The sequence below is a fragment of the Chanodichthys erythropterus genome, chromosome 10, assembly GCF_024489055.1.
Source record: "Chanodichthys erythropterus isolate Z2021 chromosome 10, ASM2448905v1, whole genome shotgun sequence".
NCBI classification, from domain to species: Eukaryota; Metazoa; Chordata; class Actinopteri; order Cypriniformes; family Xenocyprididae; genus Chanodichthys; species Chanodichthys erythropterus.
Genome location: NC_090230.1, coordinates 1,232,302 through 1,257,341, shown reverse-complemented (window position 1 = coordinate 1,257,341; position 25,040 = coordinate 1,232,302). Strand labels below are relative to the sequence as shown.

Sequence of the window (25,040 nt, the reverse complement as noted above, 5' to 3'; positions counted from 1 at the left end):
TGAGGTACGTAATTCTTATTTTCTGTTTTTCTTTTGAAATGCTCTTTGAAGTGCGTAACATGTTTTTATTGTTTTTACTTTGCCCAGAGCGTCCCTCCTGCCATTATTCTCACGAACAAAAGGAAATGAGCAGCTCCATATCCTGCAGACAGAGCCATCGCTTTCCACTGCTTATTGGAAAGGGGGTGCAGAGACGAGGGAAAACACTGGAAAATACCTCTCAGAGGGCAACGGAGCACTCAGACATAACATCCACATCGAACAATCACGGCTACAAAAACTACTAAAAATGTAAAAGTAAGCAAAAGGAATGGCTTCAATAAGAATTCAAACTCCTCTTAGGAGAACTGAATTATTCCACTCAATTAAAAGAAATAAAAAATACAGGTTTGAAATGTCATGAGGGTGAGTAAATTATATCAAAATTTCATTTTTGGGTGAACTATCCCTTAAAGTATGAGCAATAGTAAAAGTAACTCTTGCCTTAGCAAACAACACAAATGAAGAACCAGCAAACAGCTTTTCTGCCAGTAGTTTAGGTCACTATCTGTAAACTGACAGAGATATGAGGGCCGTGTGCATAGCAATCTCCCATCCTCCCCTGCTAAAGGGTTACAGATGTCTTCCCAGAAGGGGATGTCTGTTGACGGTCAGCAACACTGCGTACAAGAGCCACTGAAGAGCTACAAACCTGCTTCTTTATTTAAACGTCGTAAAACACTTTGGCATCGAGCTCAGAGGAGCGGCGCTGTACACAAAGCAGTCTCTGTCAAAACACTTTCAGCCTATATCTGGCATTTAATGCAAACTAAAATGCATCTGGATGATCAACTGATCTGTGCAGAAGAGCCTTGTTAAGTTAGTAACTTTCTTAGCTCTTTTGCCAGGTGCGCATTAACGAAATCAAAGCCCTGAGTGCAGAAATACACTCTGCTTTATAAGACCGTCAACGGAGAGAATCAGCCATCTGAACGGGTTCTTTGTTTTCAAATTTTTAAATTGATGGCATCATGGCATAAGTTACATTTCAGCATCACAAAAAAAGGTAAATAAATCTCATCACCGTGAATGTGTGGTCACATTAGCGAAATTTCGTCTATTGTCAATAGTGTAGAATATGAAGTATGAAGCACTGCTAGTGCTTTCAAACCGAGCAGCTTTCAGTTGGTCAATGCGGCGAACCTGCATGACCAAATTGAACCTGCAGTGAAATCTGCTTGGGGAAATAATTTGCTCTCACTTGAAATTCCCAACTGCATGGATTGCTATTGAAAATGACTGGATTTTGCCTGAGAAAATTCCTCGAAAAATGGTAAATGTTAAGGTCAAAAACACTATGTAAGAAGAGACGTGAATGCTTGATGTAAATAGTTCCCTTCTGTTCTTGCACCTTCAAATGACGGTTCCATTAAATTTGAACGTTATTACTCACACAACTAACTATAAACATGTCAACAGTTTACTTTAATTTGCTCAGCGAGATTTTTGTAGACACTAACATCCACAATAGTGTCCCTTGTGACAATGTCAAATATATTGAGTACTTGCATTGCATTATGAACTGCATTACGCAATTTGGAATAGAATGACACATAAAATAAAGCTTGTTCGGCAAGAAAACGTGGTTTGATTTTTGCATGCGATGTGCCTGTTCAGACCAAATACGAAATAAACGGCAGATGGGCTGAATGAAAATGCAATCTCACTCTCTGACAGTAGGTGGCGCTTATAGAAAAGCAGACATACAGTGCAGCACCGCACAAATTTCCATTTCTGACTGCCTGTTCACACCAAGACAAATATTTTGTGTGACAAACATTTTACTTTGAATGAATGCCACCAGTTCACACAGAAACAAACATTTGCATGCCATCAATGTGACTAATCTGCTAAGCTGCAGCAAATAGCGGAGAAAGAATTCGAAACCTATTCTCTTGACTCTGTACTCTTGTAACTGGTGTTGTTTTATAAAATAGCGAATAAAAAAAATCTTAACCATTTGATTTCCAGTGTTTTGCTTGATGGGGTAATTCTGCTTTTCTATAAGCGCCATCTACTGCCAGTTTGTTATTTTTTACACATTTGTCTGAACAGAAAAATTGCATGTGGAATTTTCATATAAAACTTTCGAATTGGTCTGATCAGGCCTTGACACCTTGTCCACTAAAAAAATCTGCCATGAGCATTTGTGACGGTCTAAACAGATGCTGGTCTGAACAGCCGTTCATTAATTTTCAGACCAAGCATTAACCTTGGTGTGAACAGGCCTTCAGAATGTGCAGAAACAGACAGGAGACTGTGTACTACCTTTTTAAACAGTCAGTAAAGATCATGCTTCAAACAAAGGCAGAAGAACACAGTCTAGTCCTGAGGACCATAAATAACAGATGCATTTTATGTATTGGATATGTGTGAGCCCAGAAGCCGTCACCTCTGAAAGCCCCCCATCAGCTGCCGTGTGTGAAGCGCAGCTCTAGTGTTATTGTAGACGTCAATGAGCTTACTGAGCACTTCATAACACTGGCCTTTGTCTGAAAACACCACAATACCACTGACTGTTTCAATGGAGCACCATGTGTTTTAGTTACAAAGTACAAATAAAACACATTTTAATACAGAGCATAGTATGCGTAACTAGTTTTTATTACATTTGCTGAATAAAATGCGAGTGCTGCATGTTGCTAGGTGTTTTGAGTGATTTCCAGTTGCTAGGTGGTTGCTAAGGTGGATATTTTTATGTTGCTGTGTGGTTACTTAGGTGGGTACTTGCTAGTCCAAGTCAACTTTTGTGAAAAAGAAGTACAATTTAGCATACACTTGACTTTAGAGTACTTATTACGGAAATGACATACTTTAAAAGAATGTGGTTACACATGATAAATGCAATTAAATGAAAATGTATTATAGTTTAAATTTATATTACACAAATTAAGCTGAACTTTAGAGTGTTTTTAGCAATTTAGGTAGGACACTTTATATCTTTATATTTAATTTCATAATTCGGTCTTTGAGATATGGTTAAAGTATACTGCTTTTTTTTTAAAGTGTACTTAAGTGTGTTAAGAAAAATAGTGTTACACTTTATTTTAAGGTGTCTGTTACACTGTAATTATACTGACTGTTAGGGTTTGGTTTGGTTTAGGGTTAGTTACATGTAATTATGCATAATTCATAGTTATTACTATAGTAAGTACATGTAACATATGTGACACACTAAAATAAAGTGTTACCAAAAATAGTCAAGAAAGAGTGCTCTCTTTAAGTACACTTTAGCGGCCTTTAATTTCATTGATATTATATCTGCCATATCTGCCACAGTTTTTTAAAAATATACTTTTAAGATTTGAAGTACATTATAAGTGTACATTCAATATAGTTAAGTGCACTTCTTTTTCACAAGGGAAAATTGCCCATCTTCAAGTCTTCATGATATTCTGGATGAAAACTGTAACTTTGAAATTTTTTTAAGAAATTTTGTGATGTATCATTCAGCTCGTAGCGACATCCCAAATCCTAAGTATCAGCAATATTAATAGAGTACTACTTATAATGATTATTTGGCTAGTATCTGGCCAGTAAAGATCATATTCTTTATTCTGATGTTCATATGCTGAAAATGTCCCTTAAATCTAGATTTGTCTGAGTGAACTGACATTTTATTGCAGTAAGAGGTTCATTTGTTTACATCAGACAAGTTTGTAAAGTCTCTTTTACCTTCATTTATTTCTACCAGTTCTGCCCATCTCTACAAAGACACTGGTGTTCAGCACTCCCCACACATCATTTCCTTCAAGTTTAATTGCTTTTATACAGTTTATATCGTCGAGTCACGCAAGGCCCTGAAGTGTTTCAGGAAAAAAAATCATGGCTACAAAGAGACTTTTGTCTTTTGATGGCAGCTATCGGCGGAGAAGAAAGGGCCAGCCAGATGCGGCCTAGCCAACCAGCATCGGACGACTAGATCTTCATGCCTTTCCAATTCACGCGCTGGACAGGAAGTCCCTCCAGCCTCAAGCGCAGAGCCTCCCGTGCCACGAGAGTCCAACATCTCCTCTCAACCTCCAGAGCAGACAGAGAAAGATCCTGACTGGCATCCGTCTCAACAAACACATCTGTTATGTCTGCAGCACAGATAGGAGCAGGCCTGGGATTCCATTAAAGGCTGCTTTATGCCACTGCGGCCCAAAAGCCATTGTTTTGTCGCTCACCCCTGCCAAGATAGAAACACTGTCTTGACATTCCTTCAGCGTCAGCCCACGAAAAAGGGGGATACATTTAATGGTGTCTTTGGTAAACATTTCCAGCAGACTGGACCCAAACCTAACTCTGCTAACAGTGTTTTAAAAATGTAATGCTACCGAAAGAAAGTTGAGATTCAGACGTTACCTCTCCTTGACACAGCACATCTGGACTTCAATAACAGTTGAGCAGGATTTTGTTTAATAAACCTCCAGTTGCTACAGCAGAATTGTTTAGTTTACAGAATGAGTTGGATCAAGCGAAATGTTCCTCTCTCTAATTTCACTGTTACACATCACACCCACAACTGCTCTGAGTTTTTTACCGCAATATCAGCGTCATCACTGCGAGCCAGATTGCGGCCAAATCAAACGCTTCTCAAAGACCTAATAATTAACTCAAAATGTTAATAAAGTCCATATGTGTTGTTCTGTGTTACCTGCCATTTTCATTTATATGGGTGAATCTTACAAAACCTCCATTAATGACTTTGCGTCTCAAGAGCGACAGACGATAAATGCTGTCGTGATCTCTTGCGTTAGTTAGCTGGTGTTTGGGAACACAATCGTTTAAAACACTTCTGGGAGGCAATTAAACCAAACCATTCTGATGGCAGACTTTGGCTCAGTCATTTCAGAACCACCAAACCAACATCTGAGATGCTGTGATGCGACTCTTCTGCTGGTATGTCCAGTTATCCAATCACATCCTCTGTTGTGGCAAAGTCACCAGAGTTATTTGTTGCTAATTGAGGGATTTGTTCGGTAAATGTGTTTCCATCGTAGTTTATGCACGTCTTCTTATTGGATAAAAAAAATAAAAAATCTTTATCATAAATAATTTATGCACATCTTTGTGTTTCCATCCAGCAGTGTTTTATGCAATATAATAGTTTTTATTGCACAGAAACAAAACAAAACCAGTGTAAACATTGTAGAATAATGGGAATTACAAAAATGGATGAGAATGGATAAGAAAGGAATTTACTGTAATTAGAATTTGAGATAAATGTGTGCAATTGTCATGAAATTCATGTCACAGTGCAAAAAACTAAATGGTAAAAAAAATATTACCGGTAATTCTGTAATAGGCTTTGTTTTCTATATTTTCTATATTTTTGTTTCTATAATTTTGTCTCTTTTGTTTTGGGGTGATATGTGATGCAGGCAGTGTTTTGACATTCATGTATCTCATGAATCGAGGCAAAGAAAGCAATTATTATAGAAATATGTGAGCTGGCAGCAATAAAAACTTATTCTTCAACATAATTGAGAAAAAAGGCCACCAAAAAGCCTGAAGGGAAGACATTTTCATGCTTTACATGGCATCAAATGGAAGCATAATTACAGAGTGCCTTTTCATGAAGAATGAACTCTAAACACTAAAGTCTTTCACCTCACTTCACTTTAGATCAAAGCTGCTATGGTGTATTTGTGTCAGAGCAATAACAATAAAAATTAAACCACCAGCTGAAAGATTCTTGGAGGGTGATCCTTTATTTTCTTCCTATGTAATGAAGTTGGGCAAAGAAATGCAGGTTTGCAAATGATGGATTAATAAGAGAAGAAGCTAACAAGCAGTTAAATGGATAGTTCACCCAAAAATGAAAATTCTGTCATCATTTACTCATCCTCAGGTTGTTCCAATCCTGTATGAATTTCTCTGTTCTCTTGGACACAGAAGAATATATGGTGAAGAATTTTGGAAACCAAACAATTGATGGACCCCATTTACTTCAAAAGTATGAAAAAAAAATAAAATAAATAAATACTATGGAAGTCAATGTGGCCCATCAACTGTTTGATTACCAACATTCTTCGAAATATCTTCCTCTTCCTCTGGGTTTCACAGAACAGAGAAATTTAAACAGATTTGGACCAACTTGAGGGTGAGTAAATAATGACAGAATTTTCATTGTTGGATGAACTATCCCTTTATCAATTCTAGTATTTGCACACTTAATTTTTTCCAGTAATTTTGAAACACTATTTTAAATGAATATGTATACTGTGATGATGATGATGATGTAAATCATTCTGAATTAAATTTGTTTTTTTTTGTTTTTTTTTATTGTTGCTCATACTCAAAACTTCAACAGTATCTCATGAGAAAACATATTTTACAAACTATCAATTTTGTATGAATTTGTACAATACGATTCATACGAACAAAGAAAAAAGTAAGACTGTAAGTGGCACTTAAGCAGATCGTACGAAAAAGAGCATATGAGATTGTATGTATTTCATACAAATTAGCCACCAATTCAGGAAAACGTACAATAGTTACAAGATTTTGCTGCAAAAATGTGCTTCTCTTTGCTATCAGTGAACTAAATCATTTCTGCACTGAGACATTTAAGCTGTAGCGTCTTGAATTGCAAGTCGTAACAAAGATATTCAGAAAGATGTTTAAGCAGAAAGAGGGGGGTCGTGTGACGCTGGAAAGAGATACGTGTGCCCTAATAGTGGGGGTGAATGAGAACGAACAGCTGCAACAATCCAAAGACGAAAAAGACAAGTCATACAGTATCAGTCTCTCAAAGCAGCCACTTCACTGACAACAATATCCACTTCCTGAGCCTCAACAAACTATTGTACTTTCTTCTGCGTATTGACTTCAAAAGACAAACAGATATCTGTGAAGTTGGCAGGAAGAGATTTATTCACATTCAGAGGTTCAGAGGTGCGCAGAGTTATCATTACTGACAGGTTGGCTTTGCTTTTTCTGACTGTTTAATTGCAGGGCGGTGTGAAGCTCAAGTCTGCTGCTTTGTTGGTGGCGGAGGTGTCTGTCCGCTGAATGTGTGGCAAGCCCTGGCACGCTTTCTGATCATTTTCACACAGAGAGTTTCGGGTAAAAGATGGAGGGAAACTTAGACTAGAACGCTGCAGTCAGATTGCCCTAGTAAAGTATTTCCACATATAAATTTAGTGTGGTTGATAATCTGATCAAAGAACGTGGAAATTCATATACAGAGCATTTATTTACACTCCCAATCAAAAGTTTTGAATAATTAAAATGTGTTAATGCTTTTGAAAGAATCTCTTGTGTCATTTATTTGGTCAAAAATACATTAAAAAACAGTAATATTGTGAAATATTATTACAATGTGAAATAGCTGCTTTCTTTCTGAATTTATCTTAGACTGTAATTTATTCCTGTGATCAAAGTTGAATTTTCAGCATCATTACTCCAGTCTTCAATGTCACATGATCCTTCAGAAATCATGCTGAACATGCTGATCTGTTGCTAGTTCAAAAGAACATCATTTATTTGAAATAGAAATCTTTTATAACATTTAAATGTCTTTAATGTCACTTTTGGTCAATTTAATGCATCCTTGTCTTTTTTTAAAATCTTTTTCTAATCTTTAAACTTTGAATGTATCATGGTTTCCAAAAAAATATGAAGCAGCACAATTGTTTTCAACATTGATAATAATCAGAAGTGTTTCTTGAGCAGCAAATCAGCATATTAGAATGATTTCTGAAAAATCATATGACACTGAAGACTGGAGTAATGATGATGAAAATTCAGCTTTGATCAATTTGTAATAATATTTCACAGTATTACTGTTTTTACTGTATTTTTGATCAAATAAATGCAGCCTTGGTGAGCAGAAGAGACTTCTTTCAAAAACATTAACAAATCTTAATTATTCCAAACTTTTGGCCGGTAGTGTATATTTATTCATCAAATGGTAGACTGTAATCCAAAAATGGTTTGCAGGGTTATATACAACAAGGAAAACTGCTAAATGCAAATAATAAAGTATCAACCATATAATCAGGCATAGTATAGCTAAAGAATATATACAAAATAAATAAGCTAACTTTTAAATAATTTGCTGTTGACATCAGTGTGTCCAATCAAACTCCACAGTATTTTGGTGCAAATTGATCTGTCACTTGGTAATACAGCTAATACTTATACAATGTTTAACCAAGTGTTTGTTTCATATATTAGGCTGGCAAATCAAATTATACATTTACAAAATTTTCCTCTTCAGCCTATGCCATACTATTTTGGGCTTACATAGTTAATACATTTCTTTTTGTTTACTTTTGTCTCACGATGCTTCCCCACATGGTTTCCAGTATAAAATCTGGGGCAAGCAATTTAGAAGCACTGATTTGACAGAAATGTTTTTCCCGAAACAGGACAAACTACCACACAGAGAACAGCCAAAGACTTACTAGTTGGAAGAGAGAGGTGGATAACTAATTGTTTTTCCATGTAGGTGAGAATTGATGGCGCAAATAAGATTTAGACACATTAAAGCAATTTAATCTAAACATGTTTGTCATCTGAACACAATCAGCAAGGTGAGGGGAGTGATCCCTGGGGGGGGGGGGCGAGACTGAGTTAATCTCAGTTAGCGAGCCCACAGTCGACGTCCCACCGAGGCGATCACAACCCTGGTGACTAATCATCCCTACTGAATCAGATAAGAACAGTGTCCCCAGGGCCACAGAAGAATAGCTGTCTCATTCCTGAAGAGACACAAGTCAAAACACACATTTACATTGAGACACACTGAGATATGCTAAACACATCCTTATCAAGGTGAGAAAGAGCCTTGATCATAGGCTTGCTGTGTGAAACATGTGTTGCACATGACAGTAAGCAGGACCGGGTGTTTTTGTCTTTCTGATCCACGCCCAGATACTGTTTTGTGTGTTTCCGGCCCACACCTTCTGCATTAATCTGTTCATAGGTCAAAACGAAAGCTAAACGTGACTGCAGAGATTTCACCAGTGTGAATGCACTGATTCAGATCAGAAACCAGTTTAGAGATCCCAACCTCTTGTGGACATCTTGCCATTAAAAAAACACTGTGATTATGTTTCTAGATGAATCATCATCAGCAAATAATGTAAATAAAGTGAAATAAAGCAATTTTTTTAACTTCATGTTCACTTTTATTTATTTAGTCAGCATATAAATAAATAAGTAATTTTATAAATAAACCAAGTAAATAAAGTACTAAATTAAGACAGCGAGAAAGTAATTAGTCTGTATTGGTATATTATCGTAACTGATTTATGGTCAGTTAATGTAACTGTGTGCTGGAATGTCGTGAGCCATGAATAATTAATATAGCACTTACTTGAGAAAGTACTTCTGTCCGTTGGGGGTGTAGGCCATCTCCCAGCCCGGGGGTAAAGGCAGTTCCTCGGCCACATCGAACGACTGGTGTCGGATATGAGAGTGATGACGAGCGGGGTTCGGGGCGCCCAGCGCGCCCGCGGGCAGCTGCAGGGACGCCGGGGACGAGTGCGAGCGGACGTGCTGCGCCTGGAGCCGCGGCGGGTGACTGCCGGAATCCGTGCTGGACTGCCGAGAGTGAGAGCCCGAGTCCGGCTCCTTAAAAAACGACTCGGGCAGATGTTTGTTCCTCCAGGAGCTGGGCTTTGGGTTCATGACGGAGTTAAAAAGAGCCTCCAGATCCGTGTCAAGGTCTTTGGCGACATGGATCACCTGCTGGCCCGGTAACGGCTGGAGAGGGTTACTGCTCATTTTGTAAAACAATAACAAACAAACCTTAGTCAAAATATTCGATTAAAAATGGCCTATGAAACTCCTGAAAACTGTAGGAACTTCTTTGGTTAGGCCTATTTGTGCTTTCTTTGGTAAATGTAGTTTCGGCCGACTTAAAAAGCTTTTTAAAGTCTTTAAAAAGTTGTCATAAAGCTAAAAAAGTATATGTCATGATGTCCCGCATTGAGAGTATTCAGAAATATTCCTCCTGCGCTCCGTAACTTTCCTGCGTCCGCTGACGGAGTTTCTGTCCCGATGGAAAGTTTGTAAACTCAAGCTTTTCTCTCTCGCTCTCTGTGCGGCTCCTGTGTCAGCTCATGAATATTCAATGACTCTAGAGCTCATGAATATTTAATTAACCAGTAACATACAGGTTCGTCCATTAAAGCAACAATGGACTATCTATGGATTATCCAGAATTTATAGCAACTTTTTAAAATTTTATTGTTTCGCCAGTGATACTCTAAACCAACTTTTCTTTGAACAAAAAAATTAAGAAAAATCTGATACAATTATCTAAACATTTTACTGTAATCCATTAAATTAGTTTAAAATGTGCTGTTGTATTGTTAAATTAAAAAATTAATATATTTATTAATATTATATGTTAAATATTGACAATATGTTTTTAATTCAATTCTAAGCAACACACTGGAAATGAATAATACATTTAAAACATATTTGGCATATTATGCATTAATCGTCAACTTGTTATTTCTGTGCAATTTAAAATATTACAAAACACCTAATATTTGTATCCAGAATTCCCAAACTTAGTAATGTAATGTTTTAAATAATGTAATATATTTAATGTATTAACTCATACCTTAAATAATTTGTTATTTGTGTTATTAAATTACATGTGCAGCTTTTTTTCTGAGTGAAGTGATAATAAAGCTAAAAAAATATATATTAATATTAGATTATTGGTATTAAAGGGTTAGTTCACCCAAAAATGAAAATAATGCCATTTATTACTCACCCTTATGTCGTTCTACACATGTAAGACCTTCATTTATCTTCCGAACACAAATTAAGATATTGTTGATGAAATTCGATGGCTCAGTGAGGCCTCCATTGAGAGCAAAGCCATTCAAACTCTCAAGGTCCATAAAGGTACTAAAAACATATTTGAAACAGTTCATGTGAGTTCAGTGGTTCTATCTTAATATTATAAAGTGACAAGAATACTTTTTGTGTGAAAAAACAAAACAAAATAAAGACATTTCAATAATATCTATATGGGCCGATTTCAAAACACTGCTTCAGAGCTTTATGAATCGAATCAGTAAATCGGAGCGCCAAAGACACGTGACTTCGGCAGTTGAAATCGGCCCATATAGATATTGTTGAAAAGTCGTTATTTAGGTTTTTTTTTTTTTTTTTTGGCACACAAAAAGTATTTTTGTCACTTTATAATATTAAGATAGAACCACTGAACTTACATGAACTGTTTCAAGTATATTTTTAGTACCTTTATGTACCTTGAGAGTTTGAATGGCTTGGCTCTCAATAGAGGCCTCACTGAGCCATCGGATTTCATCAACAATATCTTAATTTGTGTTCCAAAGTTGCACAAAGGTCTTATGGGTGTAGAACGACATGAGGGTGAGTAATACATTTCATTATTTTCATTTTTGGGTGAACTAACCCTTTAATATTAATATTAATATTAGAATATTAGATCATTTAATATTAGAATTTTTGCCTTGGCAACTAACTAATATAAACAAGTTGAAGTGCTGAAGTTACTAAAGTTAAAATAAATATAAAGCACATAAAAATATATTTAAATGACAAAAGAGCATAAACATTTATAAAACATACTAAAATAAGAATGAAAACTGAAAAATAATAAATAAAGCTATTTCAAAATGTTAATAAATACTATATAAATAAAACTAAAAAAACACTGATTTGATATTGACTATAAAAAGTTAAAGTTTATTGAATAAATTAATTTAGTAATAATTTGTTATTGTAATTATACTGGCTAATATTAATAATTATTTTTAATAAATTGCATTTTCACATGTAATGTATTTAATAATGTAATATATTTAATGTATAAGTTATTAATAATAATAATAATACCATTTAGGTGCCTTTCTTAAAGGTGATAAAGAGGATCTTTTCGTCGACTGAGAAACCAAAGACTGTTACTGAGTTCTTTAAATGAGCGCATGCGTAAGAAAACCCCCCCTCCTTCACAGCTCATTTAGAGGGAACGCCTCCCAAAAGTCGTGCACGAGTATTGGAACACGAGTGTTTACCACCGGCATTCGCTGTGTTGTGTTAGTGGATTCATTATGTCGGACTCACCGCAGGTAACTCATAATCTGCAGTTGTTACTCCTGTCTCCTGACAAAAACATTGCATGCGGCGCCTGTGGAGTGTGGGAAGTTACTGGAGCGTGCAGCTGCGCTCGTCTCTCACAAGGAACGTCACGGCAGTGATTGACAAGCCGGAGGGCCAATCGTTTACGCGATGATCGCGTAAACGATTGGCTGATGTTTTTAAGGCCCTTCCTCGTGCACAGATGATGTATATTAATATTATTCCTTTCAGTGCACCTAATAAATAGTCTTTTATCAGTTAGTAAAGACAGTTTCAAGTAATATTGCAAAAATGTATAAAACAAAACATCCTTTTTAGCACCTTTAAGGACACCTTACAGCATAAAGAGGTAAATCATTAATAAAGCAATACAAAAAAACAAAACAAACAAACATACAATTATTATTATTATTATTATTATTTAAATCAGTCAAATCAGTAAAAGCAATTCAAAACAAAAAAAAAATATTTAATCTGAGTTTTATACTGGGAAATAGAATATGCAGTGGTACAGAATTTCATTATTTCGATTCAGAACTACTAAAAGCCCCCGAACCTTGCTAGTATTTTATGCTGTTGAGCCACATGGGTCCTGTTGAGGTATGTTGTCATTTGCAGAATGTAGCCTAAAAAAATGTGGGTCAAATGTGTTGTGAAGCCATTTATCAGGTCAACTGTAAACCCCAGCTGACAGACTGTCACACCTCATAATCACTGCATATGAGAAGCACATGTTCATGTGTGGAGATTATATTCATCCAATGATTCATATAATTGCAAGTCATTGCGACTTTATGTGGCTCAGACTTACTGATGAAGATTCCAATATTTCAGTGTCAGTGTTTCACACAAAGTCCATCTGTGATTAGGAACAGTTGACATCAGCATGATCCAAATCCAAAGGGTGTGTGTATAGTCAAAGTATTATAACAGTGTAAATTAACTAACATCATCTGTCAACATGATGGCTGTGTCCAAAATCCCTTACTCTCTTGAGTAGGTGCTTATTTAGATTTTTAAGTAATTACTTCACGACCACTAAAAAAGTTCTATATGAATGTGTGTAGTATGAATGTAATCCAGATGTACTACATCCAACATGTTGTTATTATCATGTGACCTACCTGTGTCAGTTGTGTCACTTCACTGCCATTCATAAATCCATTCCCGTGGCCTGATGGTATAGAAAAGTGTTCATGGTATGCACTCTAAAGAATCTTACCAGAAGTAGTAGGTCATCCAAGTACTTCTTGCCTACTCTAAATTCAGTTTTTTTCACCTACTATATCCCCCTTATTCCAACGCCCCATGACGCTTTGGGCGAATCATGAGTGTAACTTCCATTAAGCGCTCTATGAACGCAATAATACGTTGTTTTTAAAACTGGGTACAATGAGATGACATTTATTCTACTCACCCTTCTACCATCTAATGTTAAAACGACATTTAAAAGTGAAAAAAGTATCAACAAGGTACTTTCAACAGACCATGAATAACCCTAAAAGATTATTTCCACACCAGTAACGGACAGGTACCACTGTTGATACAGATATAATTATCTGTATCATGTAACATGATAATAAATTGTATTTACCTGTGGGAAAAAAAGGGGGGAAAAGAGAAAATAATCCTGAGTAAAAAACGACAGCGACTGAAAAGAGCTCTTGCCATAGATATTCTTGTTATAACATGTCACGTTAAAATACCAAGCGTTACTTTATTCTCGTGATATCTGAAGATAAAACATGAAGGAATAATTTCAGTCTTTTTGAATGGAAGTTCCCCACACCGGAAGTGCCACTCATAATTCAAAACACAGTAGGCTCGCCAGGAATAAGGTGGATAGGGAAGTATGCGATTTCAGATCTTCAATGATCTATTTGGTCACTATGGAGTGTGTGCACAAGGCACAAGCAGTAAAGCCAAGTTCAGACTGCACGATTTTCAAAGTAGTCGGGTCACTGTTCTTTTCACTCTGCATGACTATCTTGACCAGCATTCAGTCGCTGCTGTGTTCACACTGCACGATGGATCGGCAACAGAAGGTTTCACACTGCATGACTTTACAATAGGGAGAATCGCCGACAACTCTGTCTGGCATGCAAACTACGTTTCACAACCAAACACGCGAGATGTTACAAGGAAACAACGCGATATCACTCATTGGCTGTCGGTCATCGCTGATGTAGTTTTCAGTCAGAACACTTTTCACACAGCAGGATTTTGAATCAGAGACAGGTCCAGATATTTAGCATGCCAAATATCTCACAGGCGTCGGCGACTCGTCTGCGATTCTCTCAGATCGCGTCTTTGCTCATTCACACTGAGTGATTGTCAATCACGTGAACGAGCACAGATTTGTACAGCTAAAATAACTAGAAGCGAATGACACCTGGAAGCCAGACACATTAAAATTACAAATGGCCGCACCCACACTTATCTGAAAAATATGGTGGATAGCCCCTTAAAATGTTTATGCATATTATATGCATGTAAAATTTCTATTCATTTGGATTACCCAGTTTTAACATAACACTCCTACCTTCACCAACGGTATCACTCCGCTTGAAGCGACTATCATGGCGGCCAAATCCACCGTATTTTTTTATTTTTTTTATTTTTTTTACAAATACACTTTTTTTTACCGCAAACTGTTTTTTAGGTGAGAATGTACTTGTTTAGACCTGAAGTTTGTGACTCATATTTAATCATATAGCACCTATTTTATATAATTTGTTTAGACATTTACGGAGATGTGAGCTCCAGGACGTCAGCAGCCGTTCAATGCTTGTGTACCCACCGAGAACAGCTTCAACTCGGCCAGTGCTTCTGGGATTTGCCGCTGTCTCTTAAACATGAGATATAATTCATTTTGGGTACATAAAACGGGCAATATTGTTGTTAAATATTATTTTATATAAATAATATGTTGTATTTGGTATTGAGAAAGGGTCCATTAGTGCGTAATATGGATTGAGTGAAAGTTTCATAAATACGCCATTAGATGGCGGCAAGCCATAAATCACAAGAGACTTTTAAACTGAAAGGGACTTTTATAAACAAAGGATGTTCTTTTAGCATTGTTATGGAACAAGATCAAGATTTTTGGATATAATATTATGGACATTGACCTTAAGAATATCAGACACATCACTCATGCAATCTCTCTCAATAATCTCTCTCATTTCTTTGTTACTAATTATAAAGAGACGTTTTAGAATTAGTAATGGAGCTTTGGACAAACTGTCAACTTAAGATTTGAATCTGTGGCAGAAGGAAGTAGTTCTGCACAAGACAGTTTTAAAGACACTCCGTGCCGTCAAACTGTTGTATAAATGCAATATCACACTTGTAGCCATGCGATATATCAGCAAGCTATGATTACCTATGGCTGAATCACAGCCATGCTGATATATATATATATATATATATATATATATATATATATATATATATATATATATATATATATATATATATATATATATATATATATATATATATATATATATATATATACCGATCAGGCATAACATTATGACCACATTTCTAATATTGTGTTGGTCCCTGTTTTGCTGCCAAAACAGCCCTGACCTGTCAAGGCATGGACTCCACTAGACCCCTGAAGGTGTGCTGTGGTATCTGGCACTAAGATGTTAGCAGCAGATCCTTTAAGTCCTTTAAGATCCTGTAAGTCGTCTATAATTCATCAGACCAGGCCACCTTCTTCTGGTCCGTGGTCCAGTTTTGAAGTTCACAAGCCCACTGTTGGCGCTTTTGGCGGTGGACAGGGGTCAGCATGGACCTTCCTTGGACCACTTTTGATAGATATTGACCACCGCAGACCGGGAACAACCCACAAGAGCAGCGGTTTTAGACATGCTCTGACCCATTCGTCTAGCCATCACAATTTGGCCCTTGTCAAACTCACTCAAATCCTTATGCTTTCCTATTTTTCTGCTTCTAACACTTCAACTTTGAGGACAAATTGTTCACTTGCTGCCTAATATATCCCACCCACTAACAGGTGCCGTGATGAAGAGATAATCAGTGTTATTCACTTCACCCGTCATTCACCAGTTATTAGAAGAATAATTCACCGGTTATTATTGTGTTCTGAAGATGAACAAAGTATAATTTTTCCTTCATATTACATTGAGGGTGGAAATGAATAGGCTTGGACTTGGCGCAGGTAGTAACCCAATGCGCAGGACAATGGTGACACCAGAATAAAAACATTCAAGATTCTGTAGCTGAAAATACAGAATAATTTTAGACAAATGTTTGCATTCTGTCACTGACTAGATATATTTAAAATAATGTAGGCCACTTTTTACTGGTAGCATAAGTCAATCTGTTAATCCCTTTCACCTCTCATATTAATTATTATTTTTAAAACAAATAATTAAACCAACAAGTTAATAAATGGACAGGGCCTTTTGCAGCACATCATAAAAGAAACTGCTGCACTGCATTATGGGATGCATACTTGCATGCACCATTCTCGTGTCTATGTACTGCTGTTAAAGTTACACCACAACCTATTAGTAAAGCCAACCAGAGCATAAGGGAGTGGATGACATTGCTAACTTGTGGACTAAAAGTTAGCAATTAGCAAATTAATCATTATCCTGACACAAGGAAAGTTTCCCTGAAATCTAACAAAGGATAAATGACTCATGATCATCATAACTGACGAAAGAAAGAAAGAAAGAAAGAAAGAAAGAAAGAAAGAAAGAAAGAAAGAAAGAAAGAAAGAAAGAAAGAAAGAAAGAAAGAAAGAAAGAAAGAAAGAAAGAAAGAAAAAAAAAAAAAAAGAATGCTTCAGGCTGTTTTTCCTCAAAGTAAACCTGATACCAAATAACATGTTTTTGCTTTAAAGTCACCCTGAAATCAAAATCTTATTTTTTAAATGTAATATTGCAGTTTATTATAAAAAGATTTATACTGATACAACATTTTTTTTCCCCCATAATCTTGAGTCAAAACAACTTCCCCTCCCTTTAGCAGTGATTTCTCTTCTCTGATGATGAGGTCGGGGCAACCTGTCACTCACATGAGATCCACCAATAGTAAACTACAACCATCCAATCAATCAATTCCCCACACAAAAAAAAAAAAAAAAAAAATCAAGCCTCGTTCATTCGGATGTACGGCACAATAAGGGAAAAAATAAGACAAGCGGAACTTCTGTTTTATGCTAACTTGATAGGATGAATAGGATCGTACATGCTAAATTTGATGGATTATGTTTTTATTACAGGAACTGATGAAAAACAACCAAAAACATCTATGAATACGGTTAAAATATTAACAGTGCAATGCGTATTGAGGAAAAAGGCAGTTTAATGTTCAAATTGTTCCCACACGGACTCTGTGAGCACAAGAATGAGGACAGCTGGCATTTACAGATAAAAGTGTGGAGCTCTCAGTTCCATTTAACACATTTTTTCTCATTTTTTTGCACAGGATTCTGTAGATGCCCAAGTGCAGAAAATGCTCAAAAACAGTGCAGATTCAGTCTGATCATTACTCTACATTATGGACACTTAAGAAAAAGTGCAACAACTGATCAATATGACATTCAGTAAAATTGGTCCGAAATGTCCATATATGGCTGGGAATATAAACACCTTGTCCAGAAATACACACGATAAACCGTTCCATTCCTTGTGGTACATACTTATTTTAGATGCAAAGGCATCTGTTAATACTTATGGCACAAATTAAACTATCAAATCAGCATTGATTCTTCTCTAAGAAACAACTGTAAGGCCAGTGGAGCATCACTGCTTTAAAGGGTGAGTTCACCCAGAAATGAAAACTGTCATCATTTACTCACCCTCATATCATTCCAGACCCAACTTTCATTCTTCTTCAAAATTCAGATGAAGATATTTTAAATTAAATCTGAGGGATTACTGTCCCTCTATTGACATTAACTCTGATGCTTCAAAACGTTCATAAAGAGATTGATCGTAAAACAAATCCATATGTATCGAGTGGTTTAGTCCAAGTCTTCTGAAGCGACGATCGCTTTATTTGATGAAAAGCCTAAATTAAATCTGTTCATCATATAGAGCGATCGTGTCTCTTCAGAAGATTTGAATTATATGCATTCCATTCATACGGATTTAGTTTACAATCTCTTTATGACTGTTTTGAGTTTTTGGGTGAATTGATTTTCTAAATCTCTCAGATTTCACTGAAATATTTTCATTTGTGTTCCAATGATGAACAAAAGTCTTATGACTTTGGAACGACATGAGTAACTGATGACAGAATTGTCATTTTTGGGTGAACTAACCCCTTTAAGGTCAAATTAAAACTGTGAAGATTTATGCAAACAGCTGTAATCAGGAGTTAATGCCCTTCCTCGTATCAAACATCATAGCTGAAGAATCTGTTGTTGTTAACGTCATCAGAATCAAACAAACAAACCCTTTTTGAGCAGTTCATTAGTGTTGCCGGACATGAGGGCGGCTGAAACTGTCAGCACGGCACTATTTGATGTTGCGGAGGATGCGGCGGCAGTGGTTGCTCTTGAGCTCAGCGAGCGCTCGTTCCAGCTCTTGGATAAGGTGCTGCAGTGTGGCGGGATCCGTCTGCAGCACATGGGAACTGTGTCTCGCTCCATCCTCAAGGAGCAGCTTCAGGGTCACAGTGGGCTTCACCTGATGGCGAAGAGCCCGACTGGCCAACTGCAAGCAGAACAAACACACGTTCACACCTTCCTATTAGGATACAGTTTTTGATCATGTACATGAATTTTAATGCCTTGCAAACTTAAACATTTAGGGCCAGATTTACATAAGTCAGCGCAAACCCTCTTTTGCCATTAAAAACTACTTACTAAAGACGCGCAATGAAAAATCAGCAAAGAAAAAGCATAGACAGTTATATTTGCGACTGCCCTTACTGCATATGCATTTGAAGGAGTTTCATTTTCAGATGCAAAATTTATGGGAGGAGAGTTTTTCTTGGTATAGTTAAATAACAAGAGTTCAGTACATGGAAATGACATACAGTGAGTCTCAAACACCAGTGTTTCCTTCTTCTTATATAAATCTCATTTGTTTAAAAGACCTCCGAAGAACAGGCGAATCTCAACATAACACCGACTGTTATGTAACAGTTGGAATCATTAATATGTATGCCCCCAATATTTGTAAATGCCAGCTCATTTTCAAGGCATTACACAAGGGCAGCCAGTATTAACGTCTGGATCTGTGCACAGCTGAATCATCAGACTAGGTAAGAAAGCAAGAACAAAAGCGAAAAATGGCAGATGGAGCAATAATAACTGACATGATCCATGATATCATGATATTTTTTGTGATATTTGTAAATTGTCTTTCTAAATGTTTTGTTAGCATGTTGCTAATGTACTGTTAAATGTGGTTAAAGTTACCATCGTTTCTTACTGTATTCACGGAAGACAAGACTGTCGTTATTTTCATTTTTTAAACACTTGCAGTCTGTATAATTCATAAACACAACTTCATTCTTTATAAATCTTTCCAACAGTGTGTATTGTTAGCTTTAGCCACGGAGCACAGCCTCAAACTCATTCAGAATCAAAGGTAAACATCCAAATAAATACCATACTTATGCACTTAGACATGCTGCATGACAAACACTTTGAAAGATCCATTTTAAGGGTTATATTAGCTGTGTGAACTTTGTTTTTGCTGGTTAACGTAAGCACGAGCTCCGGGGGAGGGGAACACAAGATTTATAGGGGCCGCGCAGCCTGAATCGGCGCATATTTAATGATGCCCCAAAATAGGCAATTAAAAAAATGAATAAAAAAAATCTATGGGGTATTTTGAGCTGAAACTTCACAGACACATTCAGGGGACACCTCAGACTTATATTACATCTTTTAAAAAGACGTTCTACGGCACCTTTAATTAAAAAAAAAGTGTAAAGTAATTTCAAAGTAAATAAATAATGAGTGTAAAAATTATAATTCTTTATTTATTAGAAATTTAAAAAATAGAAATATGAGTATAAAATTATACATTTAAATTCACAAAAATGTTAAGGTGACATTTTTTGTTTGTGTTTTGTCTTTAGAGGATGAAAAACTTTTATTTTTGCTTTTATTTTTATATTTTCAGTTTACATTTTAATTTTAGTTTTTTTTTAATTAATTTTGCTTTGGGAATTTGTCTATTTTATTAGTTTAAATATTTCTATTTAGCTAGATTTTTATTTCAATTTTAGTTTCAGTAATTTTACTACAACTTTATTTCAAGTAGTAGTATTTTAACATAATATTTCACTTTACTAGTTTTAGTTAACTGATGCTGATGCTGATGTACATCACATAGATGTGGTTCTGTAATCAGATATCTATGTTTTGAGTCTGATACTGTCTGAAGAAAACCTTTGTCATACATGAACATCGAGCCTCCACTCCAGGTTGTGGTAATGGGGGAGGCTGGGGGCGAGTTTGCTGAGAATCTGTCGAATCTCCTTCCTGTTCTCCAAATACAGCTGGAGAAGAAGTTGATTGAGCTCCTCTGAGAATCCCAACACCAGCACGGAGTCCTGGAAATCCACTTCCGAAATCTGCAAGGTTACACATGGAAATGTAGCTATGAAGTGATGGATTGTCATAATTAATTGAACAATAGTCATTTAGCAGACAGTTATCAGTTGTAGCGTATTTGAGGAGGTACAGACACACCATAAGTTTGGAGCTCTCGGTGAGGAGATACATCAAACCTTCCACGCCATGCTGGACGCTCTCCGATGGCACATTCAGCTTCCCTACGACATCATTCAACAGATCAACCAACATCAGCTCATCAACAACCCATCATATTGCAGTAATTCTACACAAGTTCACTCACGTGCCGCTCCCTCGTATATTTTAGGGTTTGAGCCCTTTTTCAGAAACTCCACAGCAATTCGGCCAAATTCTCCGACAACTGCAAAACATAAAATCACACTGAAGATCATATATGATGCTTTAATGTTATATTGATTACAATGACGTTTGTGTGTTAACATTATGTCTGACAATAAGATAGACTCTATGTAATAAGTACCATTAGTCGCTAGTCTCTCACATATATATCTTTTACATTATACTATGCTTATTTCCGACACAAAATAAAATGTATTAAAAAAATCTATATCTCACAATTCTGATAATAAAAGTCCGAACTGTTAGATATAAGAATTCCGTGGCAGAAACAGAGCTTCCAAAGTCTTGGAAATAACTTGGAAATAAGAAAATGTTTTTGCAAATTTGAAAGATGAAGAAGAACGAAGAAGAAGAGATATTTATGATTCCGGCTGTATAAACGCAAAAGATCACATAGGCTACACGAACCATACGGCTGTGGTCATATTAGCCTGAGATTTGATAGATATTAATACAGAAAATAGAAGTTGTGATCTCAAACTCCCGAACACCACTATAACTCACAAAACACATGACGTTATAATCGTATATGAAGGACGTATTTATTACAGATAAACAGATAAGTTACTATATATAAACAGTAACATACTTAAACATAAACACAAGTAAATAAACAGATTTCCTGCTGTTTTCGTATCACTTACCCGCAGGATCCACTTCTGATAAGAATCCTAAATGCTCCTTGTGTTCCTCAGATAAAACTAACAGCATTTTATGACGCTTTTAATATATCATCACACAAAATAAAGCTTCAGGTATAAAGTTATTTAAATTTAAATTAAATGATGTTTAGTGAAGCTTCGCCTGTATTACGGTCACATGATCAGCTGTGCACCTCAATACAGTCCGAGTGAAACAAACGAGAAGAGCTACAGTAGTTCCACAGCTCCACTCACTCACTTTAACCAAAATAGACAATGAGTGATTTTCTGAATTTAACATTTAGTGGTTGAATCATGCTTTATACATATCAATGTACATCTAAAATAAGTAATGCTTAATATTTGTAAAAAATACATAACAATTACACAATAGCATGTTTAGCATGTTTGTTGCATTGCTATTTTGTTTATTTTGATTAATTTTTGTACATCACAGTTCATAATGGATGAACAAGTTAAAAAATCATCATTAAATTAGGTAATTTAATCTATAAAGCAGTTCTACACACACACACAAAAAGATGTCATCGTCTAACTCAGTTCAGTTCTTATACAACAGTGTCAGTACATTCAGATCGATAATATTGTTGAATATTAAGTGTCCCCAAATAAGCAAGCCAGAGCCGACAGTGGCAAGGAACCCAAACTCCATCAGGTGACAGGGCAGAGAAAAAACCCTTTTGAGGAACCAGTCAGTGTGCCAGTTCTCCTATGCCAACAAATGGAAACGGTGTCATTATGATTTAGGATCCATTACGCCAGTAATGAGCCTCTCTGGTTCTTGTGGTCTCTGCTGAGGATCAGTGCCAATGGCTTTCATGTCAACAAAGCCTTCACAGGGGATTGCCTAGTAGAGTCTCTGCTGACATTCAGGGCTATGTTTCGGTGCAGGTCCACCATCTGATCTGGATATGGACTGGATCCAGCTGACTACAGTAACCTCTGGATAAAGATGAGACAGAGTGTGTCTGCTTCTCGAACAATGCTAAGAAGACTGTTATAGAGTTTGGGTGCTATACGAAAAGGATCTACTACTCACAGTCGTTAAAATAGTCAATGTGATAACAGTGGTTCAACCTTAATGTTATGAAGGGACAAGAATACTTTTTGTGTGCAAAAACAACAACAACAAAAAAACTTTTTACAACATATTCTTCCTTACCCTGTCAGACTCGTATGCAGTTCGAGTATTGGCCAGCTCCTGCGTCACACGCATGTGTCGCGCTGCTCATGTGAATAGCCTTGGCCAATACTGAGCTAGCGTTCAAATGTAAACACGGAAGCGCTGAACTGCATTCACTACGTCAACTTCATACAAGACCGACAAGGTAGAGAAGAATTTGTTGAATAAAGTTGTTATTTTTGTTTTGTTTTTGTGCACAAAAAGTATTCTCATCATTGATATTAACAATGTTAACATTAAAGCTGCAATATGTAAAATTTTTGCAGTAAAATATCCAAAAACCATTAGGCCAGTGTTTTATATTTTGTTCACTTGAGTACTTACAATATCCCAAATGTTTCCAACTATTTGTAAATCATGAGAAAATTGCAATTTTAGCCAAGGCTCCGGGATGTGTGAGGAGTCGCCTGTCAATTGCGTCATACCCACGTTTCTGGTTTTATTTTGTATAAACTATGGAAACAACAAAGATGATTTAATATGATATATGTTTTAATATACAAGGGATATTAACTGTTTGGTTACATTTATAGACAGAAAATTATTATATAGCTCAACACGTATAGTCTTATTGTTTAAATCTACTTTTATTGATTTTTTGCGAATAGGCTACCATGCTTTACCATGCCTCCGAGAAAAACACTATTTTGTCGTAGCTAACATAGCATAATCAGATGCAGATTTATTTTTAGTAACAGTAATACAGAATTTTCTCCATCATAAAATGTTTTAAAATTAATTGCCATGCCATTTATCAACACAAGCCATCCAGTATTTAATATGATATTCTGAAATCGATCTACTTTACTGCACTGTGTCTCAAACAAGTGTCTCGCAGCAGCTGCTGAGCGAATGCACAGAGTAACGTTATAACATAATTTTCAACACACTCAAATGTATCTAATATGATAAACAGAGCTGCGTTACCTCATACTTATGACCGGAAAAGCGGAAGCAGTGCCGACGACTGTGACATAATAAAAGTTCTGCTGCTCGCGGCGTGTGTTGTGCAATCGCTCCAGTGGCCTTGCTCAGCTCCCACAACACTCTGTCCTGCTCTGCTTCATACTGCAGTAACGTTAACAATCGCATCCATGAACATGATTTCTGCCCGAGTCCTATCCCTATTTATTTCCACCGGCTGTGAGGTGAAGACCACATGTCCCAAGATTCGATGCTCAAACTTTGCGTCATCAGGCTACGCCTTTGTTTTGAATAGCCGCCCCCAGCATATGGAAAAACTACATAGTGCACCTTTAAGGTTGAACCACTGTAGTCATGTTGACTATTTGAACAATGTCTTTAGTACTTTCCTGGACCTTGAATGACAGTAATTCCATTGATTTCTATTGGGGATTAAAAAAAAAAAACCTTGGATTTGATCAAAAATATTTTAATTTGTGTTCTGAAGGTGAACAAAGGTCTTACGGGTTTGGAACAACATGAGGGTGAGTAATTAATGACAGAAATTTCATTTTTGGGTGAACTAACCTTTTAAAGGCCCCCATATACACGTGAAATCAAAAAATGAACATCATTTTGATAAAATCAGGCCAAATCGAAGTTCGAAATACCATTGGTCATAGTAAAAACATGAATGAGCCGCTTTATAGTAAAAAATGTTGTAATTCTAATTGAAAGAGACACTGACACTGTTTTTTCATGTTTAATATTGTAAAGCTTCTGCTTTAAAGCAATATACTGTATAAAGTGGTTTAAAAATAAATGTGACGTGTTTTTACTGGAGTGCTGAATTGCAGAGTTGGTGCAAACATATCTACATCAGATGCTTTCTTAACTGCTGTTTTCTTATCGCTGTCATTTTTTTTGTGTGATTATTTTGTTATTGAGAGGAAAGTGCTCAGCACATATTTGCATATTCATCTAAACGCAGCTCTCAGCAGTGTGGACGGTGTCGGGATGTTCACTAACAGTATAGCATTAGTCACGTAATGTCTTTTTACCCCTAAGTGAAGAACGAAAAAGAGCTTTGCTGTGAGTATAACTGGGTGTTATAGTAATGGTTAGCATTTAGTTTAGGGATTAGTATTTGTTTGAGCTTTGTATAGGCCTTTATGGAGCAGTTACCAGCAGGGGTTAACTGGCCAAACACAGGTCCAGAGCCACCGTTTTTACACTT

At 36.3% G+C, this 25,040-nt stretch overlaps 2 protein-coding genes across 3 annotated transcripts in view; both read right to left on the bottom strand.

Moving 5' to 3' along the window:
- wwtr1 (WW domain containing transcription regulator 1) overlaps nt 1-10,077 on the bottom strand; it is a 59,571-nt gene extending 49,494 nt beyond the window's left edge. For both annotated transcript variants that reach the window (XM_067395780.1, XM_067395781.1), the window contains exon 1: nt 9,350-10,077. In XM_067395780.1, coding sequence (XP_067251881.1) covers nt 9,350-9,759 — 410 coding nt within the window. In that variant the 5' untranslated portion in view covers nt 9,760-10,077. The remainder of the gene's footprint in view (nt 1-9,349) is intronic.
- A 6,994-nt stretch (nt 10,078-17,071) lies between these two features.
- On the bottom strand, nt 17,072-21,915 carry commd2 (COMM domain containing 2). The gene is made up of 5 exons (XM_067398482.1): nt 21,700-21,915; nt 20,979-21,056; nt 20,813-20,895; nt 20,521-20,694; nt 17,072-18,818 (listed from the first exon to the last, which is right to left on the bottom strand). Exons 1-5 carry the CDS (start codon nt 21,764-21,766, stop codon nt 18,621-18,623), a joined length of 600 nt encoding a protein of 199 aa, XP_067254583.1. The 5' UTR covers nt 21,767-21,915; the 3' UTR covers nt 17,072-18,620.
- Nucleotides 21,916-25,040: the final 3,125 nt, after the last annotated feature.

What these genes read in the sequence shown, in the direction of transcription:
- commd2 (XM_067398482.1), bottom strand. Translation starts at nt 21,766, where the DNA reads ATGCTGTTAGTTTTATCTGAGGAACACAAGGAGCATTTAGGATTCTTA. An exon ending in ATCAGAAGTGGATCCTGCGG is followed by an intron (nt 21,057 to 21,699) that starts GTAAGTGATACG and finishes TATGTTTTGCAG; the next exon opens with TTGTCGGAGAATTTGGCCGA. An exon ending in CCGAGAGCTCCAAACTTATG is followed by an intron (nt 20,695 to 20,812) that starts GTGTGTCTGTAC and finishes GTAACCTTGCAG; the next exon opens with ATTTCGGAAGTGGATTTCCA.